Here is a 23,997-nt window from a genome sequence, read left to right on the forward strand (position 1 = left end):
CGTCCCCTCATGAAATTTTGCTTCTGCTCATGTGAAGGAAGCAGAAAAGGACCCAAAAATTCCCCAAAAATGGTGGCACCACCCAACGGACCGGCAAAGACGGCACCAGAGCGGTTGTATGCAAATTATACAATCTGCAGGCCGCTACCAGAATGGCACATCCTAGCATACAGGTAGGAACCCACCTCTGTTGTGAGGTCAGGATATCTCTAACAGGTATGGCTGGCCTGAGGATTTTTGGTAAATCTCTTATGGTATTTTCCTGAAAAGATCATCAAGTACAACAGATATTCTGGATTAGGCAAATTGTTAACTATCTCTATTTCTGATCCCACCTTTTGTTTCTTTAACACAACCACAATCTACTAAAAAAAGAATGCCTAAAGCCAAAAATTATTTCCATCGCATACAAAATATAGCAAAACAATCCTATCCATCTCTCTTTGAAAATATAAAACTTCTGACTCAGTTTATTCTTTGAAAATGAAACAGGATGTTTTCAGGTCCTCCTTTTTGACTCAAACCAATAGGTTTGTGTGCTTCAGAAGAAGTACTTAGGAACCATCCAGGGAATTGTGCAGATTCAAAAGAGCAAGTATCTCGGCGGCCATCGGTCTTGCTGTAAAAACTGAAGCTCAAAAATTCCTCATTTTGCTTGTGTAGATGCATAATGTCTCCACTCTAAAAATAGAAAGGCTTAATTAGACATCATCATTAGAAAGAGGTAATGGCTGGGTGGGAAGCACCCCCTCTGCGAAGAATGAAATGTTTTGGGAAATATTTTAAAAGGCAGAATATTCCATAAAGGAGAAATTGAGAAATATGTTTTAGAAGTAGGAAGCAGCCCCCAAATTTTCTTAATAGCCCGCAACAGATGCCAACACTTAAGAGGTAAAGAGCTTAATGAAAGAGGAAGACAACTATTTAGATAGCTCTATCCTTAAGCAAAGCAAATACTGTAGGCAGAAATCCATTAAAGACAGGATTGAAACTCCCTGCAGAAAAGTTAGAACAAATGCAGAATGGTAGGATTAGAAGCAGTCCATCATCCAAGATCCAATACAGGATGAAAGCCATTAAGCAATTATAGGAATTGTCCAACACCCTTTCAAAACACAGCCTCTTCATTGTACCATCCCAGAGTAGTGCAAATTTCAAACCTGGGAGCTCAGATAGATCAGCTCAAATAATAATAATAATAATAATAATAATAATAATAATAATAATAATAATAATAATAATAATAATAATAATTATTATTATTATTATTATTATTATTATTATTATTATTATTATTATTATTTAGATTTGTATGCCGCCCCTCTCTGAAGACTAAGATTTGCCTATATTTGCCTAAGATTTGCCTATAGAGCCAGCTGTGACCCATACACAGCCCCTTACATGACTCCATAGGAATCTGACAACAGCCAATAAAGGACATGTTCTTGCACAGGAGCAGGAAGATCAAATATAAAGCTGAAATACAAAGCCCAAAGAAGGTATAAAACCCACCCATTCTCTTGTCAGCTGCCCAGATTCATATGTGGTTCTGCTTCATCAATAAACCATCTTTCCAATCAGCCTCCTTGTTTCCAGTGTCTTTCTCGCAGCTTGGAACTGAACCAAATGGATTTTTCTTCCAACAGCTGCAAATGTGTTCTTAAATAATGTATAGCTCCTTACAAGACACATTTTCCACATCCATGTGCCCTCTTTAAGCAAACTTTCTTTTCTGAATGTCTTATTATTAAAAGTGTTTTTTTTAAAAACCCACACCACAAATATTTAGCTGATAAACCAATAAAGCAATTATGCCAAATGGAAACAGAACATGGGAGTAAATGGCTTATAGCCATGATGGCGAACCCATGGCACGCATGCCACAGGTGGCACGCAGAGCCATATTGGAGGGCACGCAAGATTTTGCCCTGTATCAGCTCCAACTTGGGAAAGGCCATTTCGCCCTCCAGAAGCTCCGGAGGCAAAAAAAATTGCCCAACAAACCGGAAGCTTCCTTGAACCCTCCGAGTTGCAGAAAACAGCACAGCACAATGGCAAACCAGAAGTGTGTTTTCCCGAACTTCTGCTTTGCCCATTTGGGCATTTTTTTCACATACCAGGCTTCAGTAAAGCTTGTGCGCATGCACAGGGAACAACATGTGGGAGTGCGCTTGCTAGAGGGAGAGGGAAGGGTTATAGTAATTATTGTTAGCCGCCCTGAGTCCTATTGGAGTGGGCGACATATAAATATAAATAATAAATAAGTAAGTAAGTAAATAAATAAACAAATAAATAAATGGGATGTGGGCATGTGCATGCATTCTAGCCATAGTTCCCTCTAAGCTGAGCAGTGAGCAATCGCTCACTTAAAAATCATCATCAACTCAGAGTTTTCCAAACCTGCCCAGAAGCCGAGAGGGAAAGAGTGAGAGGGAAGGAGAGAGAGAGGAAGAGAGGAAGAGAGGAAGAGAGAGAAACAGATAGAAAAAAGAGAGGAAGGAAAAGAGAAAGAAAAAGAATGGGAGAAAAGAAGAGAGAAAGAAAATCAAAATCTACTTTGAAACTAGCTCAACTATTTAAGTGGCATTTTGATATTGATAGAGTTGCCCTATTATGAGCTCACTGTTAAAGACACACAGTACAGTATTTTATTTTGAAATTCTCTGAGGCAAAACAGGGTGAGTTTTTTGTTTGTTTGTTTGTTTGTTTGTTTATTATTTCTGTGCCGCCCAGTCCCGTAGGGACTGCCACTCAGACACTATACATTTCCACTATACATTTACTACATATAGTAAGTCAATAGCTAAGCTTAGTAGCTAAGATGCTGAGCTTGTTGATCAGAAAGATTGGCAGTTTGTTAGTTCGAATCCCTCGCACCGCATAATGGAACAAGCTTCTGTTTCCCAGCTTCTGACTACCTAGCAGTTCAAAAGCGTGGAAAAATGCAAGTAGAAAAATAGGGACCACTTGGTGAAAATGTGTTCTGTCCAGACAATCAGAAATAAAAAGCCACACACGCTGTCAAAAATTTGATCATAGACAAAATCTCTTGGTAAAACAAGTTCATGAAATAAGCTGGTTAACTCTAAAGAATTTCATGTTTGCAGCGTTCCTTTTTAATGAGCCGGAGATAAGGGAAAACCAAGCTGCGAGCCAGAGAGAGTCACAAATCTCAGTCCTTGAAGTGTTTCTGGCAGCTTGACAAAACCTATAGTTCAATGAAACTCAGAAGCACTTGAAACAGGCATGAATAAAAAGTCTGTGAAAGCAGAAAAGTCTCTCATCTTCAATTCACCAACCACCCACTTCCCCTCAGACAGACCCTAAGTGTGGCCAAGTGTTTTATAGATCTATTAATGCCAAAACCCTTTTCTTTTCAGATACTCATGCCTAGATAACGTCCTCCTGATACTTGCCTCTACAGGGGGTCCTGCTCCTCTAATTCTCCATCGTCCTCTGACTCACTCAATCCCATAACTGGAAGTGCTACAGTTTCTGGTGGTTCCTCAGTCCCTAACTCCCCTTCACTCTCACTCTCAGACTCAGACGGCAAGAACACTGGCCTGCAATGCCAGTACTCATCTGTCTCTTGATCCTCAAAATCCGTGACCAGTTAAACTGGATGTAGATCACTCACAACACTATCCTCCACCGCAGGGCCCTTCCCCCAGAGCCGTCACAGGGGATGTGGTCTGGATGAAAACTGTAACTGAAAACTATGAACCAAATCAGGAGCTTGAACGTAAATTACATCCACCCAGGAACAATTGTCCGGTCCACCCTCCTTCCATTCGACAATGCACTGGAACCAATCCTTGATCCATCCGGAATCTCGGATGCTGGCGATCTATGACTCAGGCAGATAATCTTGAACACTGAACACTGGTTGGGCTGGAACAAGAAGCTGAAGTGGACAGGCAGGACTTTCTGGAACAAGAAGCCAGTTCCTGCAAACAAAAAATAAAAACAGCAAAGGCACAATATGAACAACACCTTGCAGCGGAAGTCAAAGACAACAAAAAAAGATTCTTCCAACACATCAACAATAAGAAGAAAATCAAAGAAACAATCATCACACTAAAAAACGAAGAGGGTAGAGAAATCACAGACAGCAATAACCAAGCACAGCTACTCAATGCCTACTTTGCAACAGTCTTCACACAAAAGGGAACCTCCCTCCAACCAATCTGCAATTTAACTGCAACAAACTGCCCCAGAACCGAACTCAACATAGACAAAAGCACAGTGAGGGACTACCTGAGGGAACTCAACGAATACAAATCACCAGGGCCAGACGGACTTCACCCCAAAGTCCTAAAAGAATTGGCAGACACCATAGCGGAACCACTCCTCCTCATCTACCAAATATCCTGGATCACTGGAGACCTACCGGAAGACTGGAAGCGAGCTGACGTAGTCCCCATCCACAAAAAAGGCAAAAAGACCGACCCAGGTAACCACAGACCAATCAGTCTGACCTCTATACCTGGAAAAATACTGGAGAAAATAATCAAAAAACAACTCACCCACTTCCTAGAAACAAACAAGATCATATCCAATAGCCAGCACGGATTCATCAGAAACAAATCATGCCAAACCAATCTCATATCATTTTTCAACACCATAACCAAGTCAGTTGACCAACGCAACTCAGTGGACCTCATATACTTGGACTTCAGTAAGGCTTTCGATAAAGTCGACCACAATCTCCTAATCCACAAACTAGAAAAAAATGGAGTAGATAACTACACATGTAGATGGATAAACAGTTGGCTGACCAACCGCACCCAACGAGTTGTCCTCAACAGCACCAAATCCACATGGAAAAAAGTAGACAGTGGAGTACCACAGGGCTCTGTCCTGGGTCCTGTACTCTTTAACATCTTCATCAACGACCTGGACGAGGGAATAAAAGGGGAACTAATAAAATTTGCAGATGACACCAAGCTGGCGGGGGTAGCCAACACCCTTGAGGACAGGCTCAGAGTACAAGAAGACCTAGACAGACTATCACAGTGGGCCCTTACCAACAAAATGAGGTTCAACACCGACAAATGCAGAGTCCTCCACCTCGGCAAAAAGAACCCTAGACATACATACAGCCTGGGAGATACCCCACTCTGCAGTAGTGACTGCGAAAGAGATCTTGGAGTCTTGGTGGACAATCAACTAAACATGAGTCAGCAATGTGCAGCAGCAGCCAAAAAAGCCAACTCAATCCTAAGCTGCATCAACAGAGGAATACGCTCCAAGACCAGGGAAGTACTAATACCACTCTACTATGCCCTGGTCAGACCCCACCTGGAGTACTGCATCCAATTCTGGTCACCTCACTACAAAAAAGACATCGAAACTCTGGAGAAGGTGCAAAAAAGAGCAACCAAAATGATTAGGGGACTCGAAACCAAGACTTACGAAGAGAGATTGAGAGAACTGGGCATGGACAGCCTAGAAAAAAAAAGGTCTAGAGGGGATAAGCTTATGAAAAGGGAGCTGTAAATAAAATAGATGTAGTTGTTGATGATAAGGGGCAAACTAATAATGAAAATAATGAAGCTCTGTGAGTTAATGGCCATAATATCTAGAGATAATTTGGATCTGGTTGCCATAACTGAGACATGGTTTAAGGATTCTAATGAATGGGAAATATCCATACCAGGATATACACTGTATAGGAAGGATAGAATAGAGAGAAGGGGAGGTGGAGTAGCCATTTATGTTAAAGAAAGTCTAAAAACAATACTAATTCAAAATACATGTAAAGATCTGGAGACCCTCTGGATTTGCATGCAAAATAAAGATGGTTCTGTCATTAGAATTGGGGTGATCTATAGGCCTCCAGGGCAATCTGAGGAACATGACAACAAGATGGTGGATGAGATTACCCTAATGGCAGTAAAGGGAGATATTGTGGTTATGGGTGATTTCAACATGTCTGATGTTGACTGGAATATCCCCAGTGCCCTTACATGCAAAAGTAAGAATATAGTAGAGGCCTTTACAGGAGCAGCTATGGCACAGCTAGTTAAGACACCAACTAGAGGGGAGAATATTCTAGATTTAGTTTTTACAAATGGGAATCGGGTTTCAGAGGTCAAGGTGGGAGAAAATTTAGGTTGCAGTGACCATCTATGTTTGTGGTTTGATGTAAAAACTGATTGTGAGCAATCCTATACTGCAACCAAAGTATTGGATTTCAGAAAAACAAATTTTAATGCAATGGGGGAATATTTAAATAATGAATTAAAGGGGAGGGATAAAATGGCAGGAGCGAGCACCCAGTGGACTGTATTAAAAAAGGCCATCTTAAAAGCCACAAGACTTTATGTAAAGCAAGTAACTAAAGGTAAAAGGAAGAAGAAACCGCTATGGTTTAGCAATGATGTAAGGGCTATAGTCAATGAAAAAAAGGCTGCCTATAGGAGGTATAAAGAGTCTGGAAGTATAGCTGATAGAGAGGTGTATAAAATGAGACAGAAGGAGGCAAAACAGATAATATATGCTGCTAAAGCCTCAAAAGAGGAAGAAATAGCAAAATCTGTAAAGAAGGGGGATAAAACCTTCTTCAGATATATTAGTGATAGGAAGAAGAAAAACTGCAGCATCACAAAGCTTAGTACCGGGAATAATACATGCATTGATGGAAATAAGGAGATCGCTGACCATTTCAATAGCTACTTCTGTTCAGTTTTCTCAAAAGACACCTTACAAAATAATACTATAGAGGGATATAGCATTGCTTCCAGCTGTACGGATTCAGCTCCAGTGATCTTAGAAGCCGATGTCTTAGAAGAACTTGAAAGATTAAAGATAAATAAGGCAATGGGTCCAGATGGCATCCACCCCAGAGTTCTTAAAGAACTCAGATCTGTCATTGCTACCCCCCTGACTGATTTGTTTAACCAATCCCTGTTAACAGGAGATGTTCCTGAGGATTGGAGAATGGCCAGTGTTGTGCCTATCCACAAGAAGGGCAGTAGAGAAGAAGCTGGTAACTACAGGCCAGTTAGCTTGACATCAATTGTAGTTAAAATGATGGAGACGCTACTCAAAAAGAGGATAAATCAGCATCTAAAAAACAATAACTTATTGGACCCAAATCAGCATGGCTTTACTGAAGGCAAATCGTGTCAGACTAATCTCATTGAGTTCTTTGACTATGTCACAAAGGTGTTGGATCAAGGTGGTGCCGTGGATATTGCCTATCTGGACTTCAGCAAAGCCTTTGATACGGTTCCACATAAAGAGCTGATAGATAAATTAGTGAAGATTGGAATTAATCCCTGGATAGTTCAGTGGATTTCAAGCTGGCTGAAGCATAGACATCAGAGAGTTATTGTTAATGGCGAGTATTCTGAGCAGAGACAGGTTACAAGCGGTGTGCCACAAGGGTCTGTTCTGGGTCCTATTCTTTTTAATATGTTTGTGAGTGACATAGGAGAAGGTTTGGTAGGGAAGGTTTGCCTATTTGCTGACGACTCTAAAGTGTGCAATAGGGTTGATATTCCTGGAGGGGTCTGTAATATGGTAAATGATTTAGCGTTACTAGATAAATGGTCAAAGCAGTGGAAACTGCAGTTTAATGTTTCCAAATGTAAAATAATGCACTTGGGGAAAAGGAATCCTAAATCTGAGTATTGCATTGGCAGTTCTGTGATAGCAAAAACTTCAGAAGAGAAGGATTTAGGGGTAGTGATTTCTGACAGTCTTAAAATGGGTGAGCAGTGTGGTCGGGCGGTAGGAAAGGCAAGCAGGATGCTTGGCTGCATAGCTAGAGGTATAACAAGCAGGAAGAGGGAGATTGTGATCCCCTTATATAGAGCGCTGGTGAGACCACATTTGGAGTACTGTGTTCAGTTCTGGAGACCTCACCTACAAAAAGATATTGACAAAATTGAACGGGTCCAAAGACGGGCTACAAGAATGGTGGAAGGTCTTAAGTATAAAACGTATCAGGAAAGACTTAATGAACTCAATCTGTATAGTCTGGAAGACAGAAGGAAAAGGGGGGACATGATCGAAACATTTAAATATGTTAAAGGGTTAAATAGGGTTCAGGAGGGAAGTGTTTTTAACAGGAAAGGGAACACAAGAACAAGGGGACACAATCTGAAGTTAGTTGGGGGAAAGATCAAAGGCAACATGAGAAAATATTATTTTACTGAAAGAGTAGTAGATCCTTGGAACAAACTTCCAGCAGACGTGGTTGGTGAATCCACAGTAACCGAATTTAAACATGCCTGGGATAAACATATATCCATTGTAAGATAAAATACAGGAAATAGTAAAAGGGCAGACTAGATGGACCTTGGGGTCTTTTTCTGCCGTCAGTCTTCTATGTTTCTATGTTTCTATGTTTCTATGACATGATAGCAGTTTACAGATACTTGAGGGGTTGCCACAGTGAGGAGGGGGTCTCTTTATTCCCCAGGGCACCAGAGGGCCGGACGAGGAACAAGGGTTGGAAGCTGACCAAGGAGAGATTCAACCTGGAAATAAGGAAGAACTTCCTGACGGTCAGAGCGATCAACCAATGGAACTGCCTGCCAGGGGAGGTGATGAACTCCCCAACTCTGGACACCTTCAAGAGGAGATTGGACTTCCATTTGGCTGGGGTGCTGTAGGGATTCCTGCTCAGGCAGGGGGTTGGACTCGATGACCTAACGGTCCCTTTCAACTCTATTAATAAATAAATAAATAAGAAGGGATCAATGAAACACTGGATGCAAATGGAGAGAGCTGGGAAAAGTCAAATGATAAGTCACCGGATTAATGACCTTTTCCATTGGTAACAGACCCATAAATCGTTGATCAAGCTTGTGGCATGGTTTTACTATCCCTTCTTTTCAGATACTCATGCCTAGACCATATCCTCCTGACTCTTACATCTAACAGGGGGTCCTGCTCCTCTAATACCCCATCATCCTCCTGCATTGCCAGTACTCATCCGTCTCTTGATCCTAAAAATCCATGTCCAGCTCAGCTCACAACAGAAGGTAAATATCAGGTGTGCTTCCATTCAAAGTCCTGGAAACTTGAATTGGAACTTTATAATAACACAAATCAAAATAAAGCAATTTGGTGATAAATTTATTAAAATGTTAGAAGGTATATACAGTGTGGGGGGGAGTATTTAGTCAGACACCAATTGTGCAAGTTCTCCCACTTAAAAAGATGAGAGAGGCCTGTAATTGACATCATAGGTAGATCTCAACCATGAGAGACAACATGAGAAAATACATCCAGAAAATCACATTGTCTGATTTTTAATGAATTTATTTCCAAATTATGGTGGAAAATAAGTATTTGGTCAATAACAAAAGTTCATCTCAATACTTTGTTATACAGTGATCCCTCGATTATCGCGGGGGTTACGTTCCAAGACCTCCCGCGATAATCAATTTTCCGCGGTATAGTGGTGCGGAAGTAAAAACACCATCTGCGCATGCGCGCCCTTTTTCCATGGCCGCGCATGCGCAGATGGTGGAGGCAGGGAGCGACGAAAGTTCGGAAGCCGACAAAGATTGCTTTGAATGTCGGCTGCCCCCGCCCCCCCCAGCGCCCGCCCGCCCGCCACTCGCCCACCCGGCCGCTCGCCTGTTAGCTCGCCCGGCCGCTCGTTCGCTCGTCCGGCTGCTCGCTCGCTGCTCGCCCGTTTGCTCGCCCGCCCACCCACTCGCTCGCCCACCCGCTCGCCCACCGTTCATCCGGCCCGGCCGCTCAAGAGCAAGAGGGGGCGAGATAGAGAAAGAGAGAGAAGGAAAGAAAGAGATGAGAGAGGGAGGAAGAGAGTGTGAGAGAGGAAGAAGCAAGATAGAGAAAGAGAGAAAGAAAGATGAGGAAGGAAGAGAGAGAGAAGAGTGGAAGGAAGAGAGAGAGAAATGATAGAAAAAAGGGGAGAAAAAAAGAGAAATGAGAAAATGATTGAAGCAGAGAATGACAGGAAAGAAAGAGAAAGAGACAGAGAAGTGACTCTTGGTGATGACGTATGACGTCATCGGGTGGGAAAAACCGTGGTATAGCAAAAAAACCGTGGAGTATTTTTTAATTAATATTTTTTGAAAAACCGTGGTACTGTATAGCGTTTCGTGAAAATCGAGACCGCGAAAATCGAGGGATCACTGTATATCCTTTGTTGGCAATGACAGAGGTCAAACATTTTCTGTAAGTCCTCACAAGGTTGGCACACACTGTTGCTGGTATGTTGGCCCATTCCTCCATGCAGATCTCCTCAAGAGCAATGATGTTTTGGGGCTGTCGCTGGGCAACACGGACTTTCAACTCCCTCCAAAATTTTTTTATAAGGTTGAGATCTGGAGACTGGCTAGGCCACTCCAGGACCTTAAAATGCTTCTTACGAAGCCACTCCTTCGTTGCCCTGGCAGTGTATTTGGGATCATTGTCATGCTGAAAGATCCAGCAACGTTTCATCTTCAGTGCCCTTGTTGATGGAAGGTGGTTTGCATTCAAAATCTCACAATACATGGCCTCATTTATTCTTTCATGTACATGGATCAGTCGTCCTGGTCCCTTTGCAGAGAAACCACCCCAAAACGTGATGTTGCCACCCCCTGCTTCACAGTGCCATGCTGCACAGTGCCAACCACAACACACAGTAGATATGGTGTTCTTTGGATGCAACTCAGCATTCTTCCTCCTCCAAACATGACGAGTTGTGTTTCTACCAAACAGTTCTACTTTGTTTTTATCTGACCATATGACATTCTCCCAATACTCTTCTGGATCATCCAAATGCTCTCTAGCAAACTTCAGATGGGCCCAGACATGTACTGGTTTAAGCAGGGGGACATGTCTGGGACACACTGCAGAATCATGAGTCCCTGGCAATGTAGCATGTAGCCTTTGTTATGTTGGTCCCAGCTCTCTGCAGGTCATTCCTGACGTTTCCAGGACCTCCTTATGCCATTTATTGCTCCAGTTGGCCTGAATCCTGACGTTTCCAGGAGCCCCCATGCTATTTATTGCTCCAGCTTTCCTGAATTCTGACATTTCCAGGACCCCTCATGCCATTTATTGCTCCAGCTTTCCTGAATCCTGATGTTTCCAGGGGGAAAAAAAACCCCATGCTATTTATTCCTCCACAGGCTCCCTTTCCCTGCCACTACAAGCACTCTGCTAGCATTGCTTTATCCACCCGCCCTCCCCCCCTGGAGTGGAGAGCTCCTCTCCATGGACACGCCATTTTCTAGCAGATGGGATGGGGAGAGGGGGGAGACCCCGCATGGAAAAGCCTGACTCCAGTTCCCTTTCGATCATCAGAGCCTGCTAACTTAAAATCGCTTGTTTTGGCAGCAGCCGGGAGAGAAGCGAGGATTCGTAAGACGAAAATGGTTCATGAGAAGAGGCAAAAAAATCCTGAATGCCCGGCTTGTATCTTGAAAAGTTCGTATGAAGAGGCGTTCATAAGATGAGGTATTACTGTACTAGGAAAAAATATATATTCAAATGCCAAAATGGCTGTCACCTTTGCAAGCTGTGACCCATCCCAATCTAGTAAATTTAAACAACAGAATTGTATATAAAATATTCTTAGATGAAGAAAACAAACTCAAAACAAGGGAAAATCTGGCATTGGAAGGTATAAATATTGATTGATGGCTATACTATTAATTACACAATAAATATAAATCTGATTTGGCACAATTTGGCTTCCAGACAAATTACCAGGAAATGGATAAAATACTACTGGGCCCAAAAGAAAAAGTAATTTTGAGATTTTATAATTGTATCAAAGAAGTCATGGTTACCTGGGGCCAAAATATAGGACACATGATTGAATTGGATGACTGGGAAAGAGTATGGAGTTCGAACTTCAAATTAACAATCTCCACAGCGTACAAAGAAAATATATATAAAATGTTTTATTGGTGGCATCTCGCTCTGACAAAGCTGACTGAAATTTACCCTGAATCATCTCCCAAGTGTTGGAAATGCAAAAAAGAATTAGATACTTACTACCACATGTGATGGACTTGTCATGGTACCAGGACATATTGGGAAAAAATTCAATGTTGGTTAAAAGAAATCGTATCAATAAATGTAGAACTAAAGCCGGAAATATTTTTATTGGGCATAATAGATTCAAAAATACACAAAGATATACGATATCTGATAATTCATATCTCAACTGCGGCAAGGATTTGCTATGCACAATTTTGGAAGAAAGAAATCATTCCCACCAACCTACAAGTGATAAACAAAATATTTGAAGTGGCAGAAATGAGCAGACTAACAATGAGAATAAAAGAGAAAGAAGACACCAACTAGTATCAAATATGGGACAAATTGTATAAACGGTTAGATAAAAGGAAGAAAAATAATTAAAATAAGTAATATAGAGATGTTAAATTTTGAGAATATATAGAGATGGTAGAGATAATGAATGAGAAAAGAGTAACTAGTATAGAAGACTGTTTTATTAAACAAGGGTGTAGTGAATTTAATAATACTTTATACTATACTTCTTTCTTTTTTCTTTTTTTTGTCCTGTTTGATTGTTATTACTATCGTTACCATGATTATATATAATGTAAGTTATTTTTGTAAAAACAATAAAATTTATTCAAATATTTAAAAAAACAAAGTTGAAGAAAGAAAACCCCCAACTCCTCGAAAGCTTTCAGTGTTTAGTCATGCTGGTCACATGACCACAGAGATGTCTTTCAGAAAGCACTGGCTCTTTGGCTTTGAAATGGAGATGAGCACTACTCCCTATAATCAGAAACGACTAGCACATGTGTGCAAGGATAATCTTTACCTTTATAGTAAGTCAACATATTGTTGAACCTACTAGGCATTTTTGCCCAAAATAACGAGATCTTTCTCTCTCTCCCTCGCTTTGAATTTCTTTAAAAAGCGATCAGACACAGAAAGGTAATTCCCATTTAACCATTTCTAGATTTCCATTGGTGAAAAGTATTTCTGACTTTTGAATATTAGTACAGAATAGAAATAGTACAAATCATACACCATAAAAGGAAAAACAAGTATTATTCCAACATTCCATTGTTGGAATGTGTTTCTGTGCAACAACTACAGTTGTATTCAGTCAGTAGATGGCAGTGTTTACAAGTTTGGATCTATGGTGTTTCTATACATACACTCTATGCTCCTTTGTTCTAAGTTAGCAATGGGGAACCTGTTTTAGTTTGTGTGAACAAAAGGGCATGCACCTGTGCACTAGCGCATGTGTGTCCACACCCATGCTCTCCCCGTGCATGTGCACAACTCTCACGCATGTGTACACCACCAAACCCTGCTGCCCCCTCACATATGCAAAAATGGCAAAAAACCTAACTTCCAGTTGACCCATTGGATCATTTTTCAACATCCCTCGGCTTCAGGAGGTTTCCCTGAAGCCTCGGCTGGTCAGCTAAAAATCAGCTGACCAATGTGCACATGCGCGCTAGGACTGACATAGGGCAAAGCCTTGTGTGCCCTTCGATATGGCTCTGTGTGCCAGCTGTGACACATGTGCCATAGGTTCGCCATCAAGTAGTTTCCTGTTTCAATTAAATAGTTCAACAGTAAAGCACATGGTGACTGTGGTATCCTTTGTTTACTCTGTGGTGCTATACATAAACTGATTGTCTAACAAGGATAATTCCCTCCCCTCAAAAAACTATGTCCTCCCCAATTGAAGTATAAGTGTAATACTCACCATTAACTGGAGCTGAACTTGGCCCTCGTTAGACTGCACACAGTTTAATACAGTCTTTGGTTGAATACCCATAAAGACCGCTTGCTTTCTTGCATCTAGAGCATTATTAGGAAGCAAAGCAATCAACTGCTCTGGAAAAGAATCACAAGAAGAAACAGTATAAGAGGACAAGAGAAAACGGCATTGTTTTTTTACTCTATTACTTGGGATGTTTTGGATGAGAAGCCAGTTTAAGAATAACATTTACCAAAACAAGAAAAAATAGACAAACTACAAATCTTCAACTTGAGATAAAGCCTTTGTAGGCACATCTCTCATTCTAGATATTGTGGAAGAACTGTATTAATTACTGGTAACAAAGAATCAGTTTACCTTCCTAATGAACAATTTTATTAAAAGACAAAGCAGTTTTAGAAGTCAACAGTTCACTTTATAAGATGCGGAAATAAACAGAGATACATCAGTTTGGCTACTTTATGCATCAAAGTGGCGCTCAAGGCGGCAAGATGCGCGTACCATGCCGCCTTGATTGCATCAGCGGAATCCCGTCCGGCCGCTCTGTTTAGGGTGACCCGCTCCCTTCTAAATCAGGGGGGGAGTTGGGGAGCCCTTGCAGGGTAGTGCCGAGGAATTTAACTCGTTTTTCGCTGATAAAATCGCTCGAATCTGGGCTGATCTCAACTCCAATTGCACAGCAGTATCGGCTGACAATGAGTCAGTCGAGGTGACTGGGGCTAAACGTCTTTGTCCATCAGTCTGGGAGGAGTTTGACTTGGTGACACCTGATGAAGTGGACAAGGCCATTGGAGCTGTGAGTTCCGCCACCTGTTTATTGGATCTGTGTCCCTCTTGGTTGGTTTCGGCCAGCCGAGAGATGACACGGAGCTGGGCCCAGGAGATTGTCAACGCCTCCTTGGGGAGGGGGTCCTTTCTGGCCCTTTATAAGGAGGCACTTGTGCGCCCCCTCCTCAAGAAGCCTTCCCTGGACCCAGCCGTGTTTAATTACTACCGTCCAGTCTCCAAACTTCCCTTTATGGGGAAGGTTGTTGAGAAGGTGGTGGCGCTCCAACTCCAGCGGTCCTTGGATGAAGCTGATTATCTAGGTCCTCAACAGTCTGAATTCAGGCCCGGCTACAGCACGGAAACTGCTTTGGTCACGTTGATGGATGATCTCTGGCGGGCCCGGGACAGGGGCTTGTCCTCTGTCCTGGTGCTTCTTGACCTCTCAGCGGCTTTCGATACCATCGACCATGCTATCCTTCTGCGCCGGCTGGAGGGGTTGGGAGTGGGAGGCACTGTTCTTCAGTGGTTCTTCTCCTACCTCTCCGGCCGATCGCAGTCGGTGTTAGTGGGGGGGTCAGAGGTCGATCTCTAGGTCTCTCCCTTGTGGGGTGCCTCAGGGGTCAGTCCTCTCCCCCCTGCTATTTAATATCTACATGAAACCCCTGGGTGAGATCATCCAAGGGCATGGGGTGAGGTATTATCAATATGCCGATGATACCCAGCTATACATCTCCACCCCATGACCAGTCAACGAAGCAGTGGAAGTGATGTGCCCTTGCTTGGAGGCTGTTGGGGCCTGGATGGGTGTCAACCCAGACAAGACGGAGTGACTGTGGGTCTTGCCTCCCAAGGACAATTCCATCTGTCCGTCCATTACCCTGGGGGGGGGGGAATTATTGACCCCCTCAGAGAGGGTCCGCAACTTGGGCATCCTCCTCATAGAAACATAGAAACATAGAAGTCTGACGGCAGAAAAAGACCTCATGGTCCATCTAGTCTGCCCTTATACTATTTTCTGTATTTTATCTTAGGATGGATATATGTTTATCCCAGGCATGTTTAAATTCAGTTACTGTGGATTTATCTACCACATCTGCTGGAAGTTTGTTCCAAGGATCTACTACTCTTTCAGTAAAATAATATTTTCTCATGTTGTTTTTGATCTTTCCCCCAACTAACTTCAGATTGTGTCCCCTTGTTCTTGTGTTCACTTTCCTATTAAAAACACTTCCCTCCTGGACCTTATTTAACCCTTTAATATATTTAAATGTTTCGATCATGTCCCCCCTTTTCCTTCTGTCCTCCAGACTATACAGATTGAGTTCATTAAGTCTTTCCTGATACGTTTTATGCTTAAGACCTTCCACCATTCTTGTAGCCCGTCTTTGGACCCGTTCAATTTTGTCAATATCTTTTTGTAGGTGAGGTCTCCAGAACTGAACACAGTATTCCAAATGTGGTCTCACCAGCATTCTATATAGTGGGATCATAATCTCCCTCTTCCTGCTTGTTATACCTCTAGCTATGCAGCCAAGCATCCTACTTGCTTTCCCTACCGCCTGACTGCACTGTTCACCCATTTTGAGACTGTCAGAAATCACTACCCCTAAATCCTTTTCTTTTGAAGTATTTGCCAACACTGAACTGCCAATACAATACTCAGATTGAGGATTCCTTTTCCCCAAGTGCATTATTTTACATTTGGAAACATTAAACTGCAGTTTCCATTGCTTAGACCATTTATCTAGTAAAGCTAAATCATTTACCATATTACAGACGCCTCCAGGAATATCAACCCTATTGCACACTTTAGAGTCATCGGCAAATAGGCAAACCTTCCCTACCAAACCTTCCCCTATGTCACTCACAAATATATTAAAAAGAATAGGACCCAGAACAGATCCTTGTGGCACACCGCTTGTAACCTGACTCTGCTCAGAATACTCGCCATTAACAATAACTCTCTGATGTCTATGCTTCAGCCAGCTGCAAATCCATTGAACTATCCAGGGATTAAGTCCAATCTTCACTAATTTATCTATCAGCTCTTTATGTGGAACCGTATCAAAGGCTTTGCTGAAGTCCAGGTAGGCAATATCCACGGCACCACCTTCATCCAACATCTTTGTGACATAGTCAAAGAAATCAATGAGATTAGTCTGACATGATTTGCCTTCAGTAAAGCCATGCTGATTTGGGTCTAATAAGTTATTGTTTTTTAGGTGCTGATTTATCCTCTTTTTCAGTAGAGTCTCCATCATTTTAACTACAACTGATGTCAAGCTAACTGGCCTGTAGTTACCAGCTTCTTCTCTACTGCCCTTCTTGTGAATAGGCACAACACTGGCCATTCTCCAATCCTCAGGAACTTCTCCTGTTAACAAGGATTGGTTAAACAAATCAGTCAGGGGGGTAGCAATGACAGATCTGAGTTCTTTAAGAACTCTGGGGTGGATGCCATCTGGACCCATTGCCTTATTTATCTTTAATCGTTCAAGTTCTTCTAAGACATCGGCTTCTAAGATCACCGGAGCTGAATCCGTACAGCTGGAAGCAATGCTATATCCCTCTATAGTATTATTTTGTAAGGTGTCTTTTGAGAAAACTGAACAGAAGTAGCTATTGAAATGGTCAGCAATCTCCTTATTCCCATTAATGCATGTATTATTCCCGGTACTAAGCTTCGTGATGCCGCAGTTTTTCTTCTTCTTATCATTAATATATCTGAAGAAGGTTTTATCCCCCTTCTTTACAGATTTGGCAATGTCTTCCTCTTTTGAGGCTTTAGCAGCATATATTATCTGTTTCGCCTCCTTCTGTCTCATTTTATATACCTCCCTATCAGCTATACTTCCAGACTCTTTATACCTCCTATAGGCAGCCTTTTTTTCATTGACTATAGCCCTTACATCATTGCTAAACCATAGCGGTTTCTTCTTCCTTTTACCTTTAGTTATTTGTCTTACATACAGTCCAGTGGCTTTTAAGATGGCCTTTTTTAATACAGTCCACTGGATGCTCGCTCCTGCCATTTTATCCCTCCCCTTTAATTCATTATCTAAATATTCTCCCATTGCATTAAAATTTGTTTTTCTGAAATCCAATACTTTGGTTGCATTATAGGATTGCTCACAATGAGTTTTTACATCAAACCACAAACATAGATGGTCACTGCAACCTAAATTTTCTCCCACCTTGACATCTGAAACCCAATTCCCATTTGTAAAAACTAAATCTAGAATATTCTCCCCTCTAGTTGGTATCTTAAGTTGGTGTCCTCGATCCACAGATGACATTGGAACATCATCTTTTGGCTGTGGCGAGGGGGGCGTTTGCCCAGGTTTGCCTGGTGCACCAGTTGCGGCCATATTTGGACAGGGAGTCACTGCTCACAGTCACTCATGCCCTCATCACCTTGAGGTTCGATTACTGCAACGCTCTCTACATGGGGCTACCTTTGAAAAGTGTTCGGAAACTTCAGATCGTGCAGAATGCGGCCGTGAGAGCCATCGTGGGGCTTCCTAGATTCGCCCACGTTTCTGCAACACTCGGCGGCCTGCACTGGCTGCCGATCGGTTTCCGGTCACAATTCAAAGTGCTGGTAATGACCTTTAAAGCCCTATAATGCATTGGGCCAGAATACATCCGGAACCGTCTTCTACCGCACAAATCTCAGCGGCCGATAAGGTCCCACAGAGTTGGCCTTCTCTGGGTCCCGTCGACCAAACAATGTCGTTTGGCGGGCCCCAGGGGAAGAGCCTTCTCTGTGGCGGCCCCGGCCCTCTGGAACCAACTCCCCCCAGAGATTAGAACGGCCCCCACCCTCTTTGTCTTTTGCAAATTACTTAAGACCCACCTTTGTCGCCAGGCATGGGGGAGTTAAGTTATCCTTTCCCCCTAGGCTATTACAAGTTATGCATGGTATGTTTGTGTGTATGTTTGGTTTTTTATAATAAGTTTTTTTTAGTTGTTTTTATTAATTGGATTGTTCATGTAGTTTTACCACTGTTGTTAGCCGCCCCGAGTCTGCGGAGAGGGGCGGCATACAAATCCAATAAATAATAATAATAATAATAATAATAATAATAATAATAATAACAATAATAATAATAACCTGAGCTATGGTTTGTGAAAGCTTATGCTTTTTTATAAGATGTACTAGCTGATAACCTGGCATTGCCCAGATATTTATCGACATGGAAGTCTTTGTGTGACAGGGAGCCTAGATAGATAGATAGATAGATAGATAGATAGATAGATAGATAGATAGATAGATAGATAGATAGATAGATTAGATAGATTAGATAGATTAGATAGATTAGACAGACAGACAGACAGACAATAGATAGGTAGGTAGGTAGGTAGATAGATAGATAGATAGATAGATAGATAGATAGATAGATAGATAGATAGATAGATACCCCAGATTTATTTTGATTTCTTGTAGGAACAGTTGAATCTGAAAGAAATTTGGAACTGGGAGAAATACTATGGTTCTTTCCAGGGCAGCATTTCAATGCCAAAGATTTAGTGTAGTGTGTATTTCCACTACACTAAATTGATAAGAACAAAGAATGACAAGATTTCTTTCCAATGCCAATCTATCCTCTGCGGAGTTCTCTAGTTATTTATCTCAGTGCTTCTCAAATAGAGGAGTGGGCACCCTGGGGGGGGGGTGCAGAGCAATTCCAGGGGGGCACATGATCCTAGGGAACATGCTTTTTTTCCTGCTGCAGTGAGAGACAGTTTTTTGCACTGAACACAGCACAGAGTAGGAGATATGAAGTGCAGATACCCTTAAGAGACACCATGGAAAAATATTTAACAGGGATGAAAAGAAAGGAGGAGAGAAATTAAGATAATGAGACAAATGTAAGTCTCCTGAAAGCTAAGATGAGGCAATATGATGAAGCATATGTAATGCTTGGCTTCATTGTGACCACGGTATATTTATTGTGTCTAAAAATGTTGGCAGTGAACAGCATGAAGCCAAATAAATCAAGGCATCACTTAAACACATTATACCCCAATCACGCTGATAAGCCGCTTGAGGTTTTTTAGCGAAAACGTGCCAAATATTGCAAACAATCATCCCGGCGAAGAGTTGGGGGGCATGCAAAATGTTTACTTCTTCCTGGGGGGGGGCATAACAGAAAACAGTTGAGAAGCAATGAATTATCTCAATTCCAACATCTAAAGAATCCAAATATCTATGGGCCAAGAAGTACACATGGAGAACTTTGGGCACCCAGATTTAGAGTATGAAATATTCCACAGGAAATCTTTGAACCAAGAATTCAGGGTAGATTTACCAAACTGGTTACCATTAGACAGTCATTTCTGATATCTCCATTGTCAATTCTGATAATCAGATATGTTTCATTAATCATTTTGGCCAAAGAAGGATAGAACTCTTTCAGTTTTTTTTTTAAAAACAGCTGTCCTTTTTTTACCTTCTGAATTTGAATCATTTGGACTTGCTACTAATGTATCACCACCCATCAGGCTGAAAATCTTCTGGTTGATATCCCAAAATCTGAATAAGCGTGGACTTGGTTCACCAAAAGAATGCACATCACCGGGTTTAGGTTCTGAGGAGAAAATTTCTGCATTCATATAATGCAAGCAAAACTCCACATTTGGGCAAATAAATGATTAAATCTACAGTGTTCCAATAAGCTTAAAAGGTATATGTACCACAGAAGAATACATCTGATACACCAGGTGGAAGAGTGGCTTCTTGGTGAGATTATTGGTGGAGAAACTTTACCATGTGGCAAAATCTTACCTCTTCCATTGCACTTTTAATAGTTCTTAGGACTGATTTTTACATTAATTTTTCAATGTATAAAAGACACACCTTTTTCCTCCCTAAAAGAGGCTGATAATTAGGGTGCGTCTTACACGCTGACTGGTTTTTTTCCAGCCCTAACTAGCTGCTAACGATCTTCCCAGCCTTGCAGGCTCTTTCATTGTTTCTCTATGTGAAGAATGTTTTCAAAACCCTAAGTCTTTGCAGGGTTTTTTTCATTGCTCTAACTTTCTCTGAGTAAGTTTCTTTCCAGTCCTAACCAGGTGTTAACAATCTTCCCATCTCTTACTGGCTTGCAAGCTCTTTCATTGTTACTCTCTGTAAAGAATGTTTTCCAAACCCTGTCTTTGATTTTTTTTAAATTCCCTATTTGCTCCAAATGTTTCTTTCCAGCCCTAATCAGATGCTAACAATGTCCCCAGCTTTTACCGGTTTCCAAGCTCTTTCACTATTTTATCTGCCAAGAATGTTCTCCAAACACTGACTTTGTAGAGGTTTTTTATTGCTTTACTTGCTCCGGATGTTTCTTTCCAGCCCTAACCAGCTGCTAACAATATTCCCAGCTCTTAGTGGCTTGCAAGTTCTTTCATTGTTACACTCTCAGAATAAAGGTTTTTTTAAGCCCTTAACCAGGGGATAAAATAATGTGCTGAAGGTGACCAGACTAAGGATGCTAGCCAGACAAATACCTGGTAAGCAGATTTTTTTGCCTATTTTCCTCCCCAAAAACTAAGGTGCGTCTTATACTCTGGTGTGTCTTATACTCCAAAAATATAGTAATTCTGTTCTTATTTGTACATGTAGTCCTCGATTTACGACCACAGTTGAGCCCAATTTTTTTGTTGCGAAGTGAAATATTTGTTAAATGAGTTTGGGCCATTTTATAACCTTTCTTGCTACAGTTGTTAAGTGAATCACCGTAGTTATTAAATTAGTCAAAACTGTTGTTAAATGAATCTGGCTTTCCCATTGTGTTTGCTCATCAGAAGATTGCAAAAGAAGATTATATGACCTCAGGACATTGCAACTGTCATAAATAGAAGTCAGTTGCCAAGTGTCTGAATTTTGATATATGATCGTGGGGATGCTACAAAAGCCCTAACTGAAAATTAGTCATAAATTAACTTTTTTGTTGCAGTTGTGACTTTAAATGGTCACCAAACTATGTGTTGTAACTCAAGGACTACCTGTATTGGAAGTTTTCAATGTTTACCATTTGTATTCTTCATTTCTATTTGCTGCTTTGACTATTCTAAAATATGGACTGAAAGATAGGATGTCATTTGAATAAAAAATAAATATTCAGAACAATAATGTATTAGTCGAAGCTAAATGCTATTTTATGGTAAAAATTCACAATTTGCTTTCCTGGAAAAGAACCTTAGATTCATTTTAACAAGCGTGGTTGATTGGACAAAGATAAATTTTAATCATGTTTAAATTAATTTTCTCTTTGGTACTCCTTAGTTAGTAAGTTAGTTGATTTATAGGTCATTCCAATCTGTTACTTTTGGCAACTAGTACAACACAACAATAAAAAGATCATTAAAAAGAAAAAAATATTTAAACATCAAGAAAGATGCCAACCATCATTTCAGAACACAGAATACCAGACCTCCATCACCTACTACCTGGGAATTTATATTTTTAATACTCCTCTGCCTGAAAGCAACAGTTAAATGTGTACAAGAAAGCAGCCTTAGCTAGATTATGTTTAGAGAAGAGTTTGTACCTCTTTCCTAAGGAAATGTAGTGTCTCAAACTACTTTCTTATAAAAATTAGATGAGAAAGCAGAAAACTGTAATAATATATAGTTGTTAGTTGTTTAAAATCTAATCCAAAATTAAGCATTAGTTGGTTATACTTAACAGTGTTAACTAGTAGAATATTGATTGATAGCCCTGATTGTGCATGCATATTTTTCATTTGTAAAGAATGGGAAAAACAAATTATATTTTTAAGTTATTTGGAATACAGTATAGGCATGCTTTGGAAACATTTCAACAGCAAGGAAGGACAAAAAAGAAGTGCTTTTTTACCTGGTTTTGGTGCAAACTGTTTGAATAAATCTTTTATTTCTTCATCCCATATCTTCTTGTCAGCTTTTATTGCCATTTCTATGACTTTTACCAAATTTTCAGGTTTTTCTAGAATCCTCAGGAAGAGTTGAGGGAGGGAGAGAGGTGATAAAGAGAGAGATATGGTTTGCAATAAATTCTTTTAAAAATCAGAACTAGAACTATAATAAATAAAATATTAATGGAATTTTACTGCCTTCTCCAAAAAAAGTCCTTGGTTTTTTGTCAATTATTTTTTTAATACATGGGATCTTTATTTTGTGAATTTTTAATAATGACATTGCAGAATTAAGGAGGGAGAGAGCATTTGAAAGGAAAGAGAGAGCTTGCAATCAAACTCCAAATTAAGCAAAATAGAACCACACTAAATAGTGAATTTTTTGAACTGATTTTTTAAAAGAAGTTCGTGAAACAAGTTGTTCTGAATCAACAGAAATCTTAGGTATAGAAGGCCGAATCCTCACTAGTGACATTTAGCATCTTCTCGCATCACCAAGTCATTCAGATAGCAAAAGATATTTCCTTATTACTGGTAAGGATGTTTTGATGTTCCTAGAAGAAACTAGAAGGAAATAACTCAAACAGGTTCCCTAACTGACTAGAAAGACATCTCAGGAAATGGCCAAATCCCAGATCTCCTCCTGTCTTCTTTAGCCCATGAAGCAGAGGATACAGCACCCAAAGTTCCAAGCAGAGAAATTAGAAATGAATACCTGTACAAATGTGAACACTGTGAGCCTTGATAGATATCTCTCTTTCTGTGATGTCCTCTGGGCGTGGTGTTACATTTTATAACTAACTAGTGGGTGTGGTTTACATGCCCCAAAATAATATGACTAATGCTTGTGTTTTGATTAGCATAGGTTGGGCCTCATTTTTTCAGGGAAATATATAATCGGTTCAGTGAAAAAGCCAACTGCTTTTTTTCTTTTCATATCCTATCCACCAATGCTTTCAATATGACTAAGAGGTTGCTGGAGATATTGTCCAACCTAGTAGATGGTCAAAATTTAGGGGGGAAATATTTATTTATTTATTTTATTTATTCATTTATTCATTTGTCCAATACATAAATACATAGGAAGAAAAATAGACATGTGGTAATATATATGAGGGTAAAAGTGAACTTAGAGGAGAGGATATATGAAAGGAAGAGAATATATATGATAGGTGAAAGAAAGGAAAGACAATTGGACAGGGGACGAAAGGCACGCCAGTGCACTTATGTATGCTTCTTACTGGCCTCTTAGGAACCTGGAGAGATCAATCGTGGAGAGTCTAAGGGAGAAATGTTGGGGGTTAGGGGTTGACACAATTGAGTCCGGCAATGAGTTCCACGCTTCGATAACTTGATTGTTGAAATCACACAAGAACATGCAAAAAATCATATTTTTTACAGTCAAGTTTGGAGTGGTTCGTATTAAATTTGAATCTGTTGCGTGCTCTTGTGTTATTGCGGTTGAAGCTGAAGTAGTCATTGACCGGTAGGACGTTGCAGCATATGATCTTGTGGGCAATACTCAAATCGTGTTTTAGGCGCCGTAGTTCTAGGCTTTCTAGGCCCAGGATTGTTAGTCTATTTTCGTAGGATATTCTATTTCGAGTGGAGGAGTGAAGGGCTCTTCTGGTGAAATATCTTTGG

The 23,997-nt window shown here is 40.8% G+C and overlaps 1 protein-coding gene across 1 annotated transcript; it reads right to left on the bottom strand.

Moving 5' to 3' along the window:
* Positions 1 to 430: 430 nt before the first annotated feature.
* LOC139174636 (interleukin-1 family member 10-like) lies at positions 431 to 23,117 on the bottom strand. The gene is made up of 4 exons (XM_070765123.1): positions 22,317 to 23,117; positions 19,918 to 20,055; positions 13,682 to 13,812; positions 431 to 681 (listed from the first exon to the last, which is right to left on the bottom strand). Exons 1-4 carry the CDS (start codon positions 22,390 to 22,392, stop codon positions 466 to 468), a joined length of 561 nt encoding a protein of 186 aa, XP_070621224.1. The 5' UTR covers positions 22,393 to 23,117; the 3' UTR covers positions 431 to 465.
* Positions 23,118 to 23,997: the final 880 nt, after the last annotated feature.

Source organism: Erythrolamprus reginae, chromosome 12 (genome assembly GCF_031021105.1).
Source record: "Erythrolamprus reginae isolate rEryReg1 chromosome 12, rEryReg1.hap1, whole genome shotgun sequence".
Classification (NCBI taxonomy): Eukaryota; Metazoa; Chordata; class Lepidosauria; order Squamata; family Dipsadidae; genus Erythrolamprus; species Erythrolamprus reginae.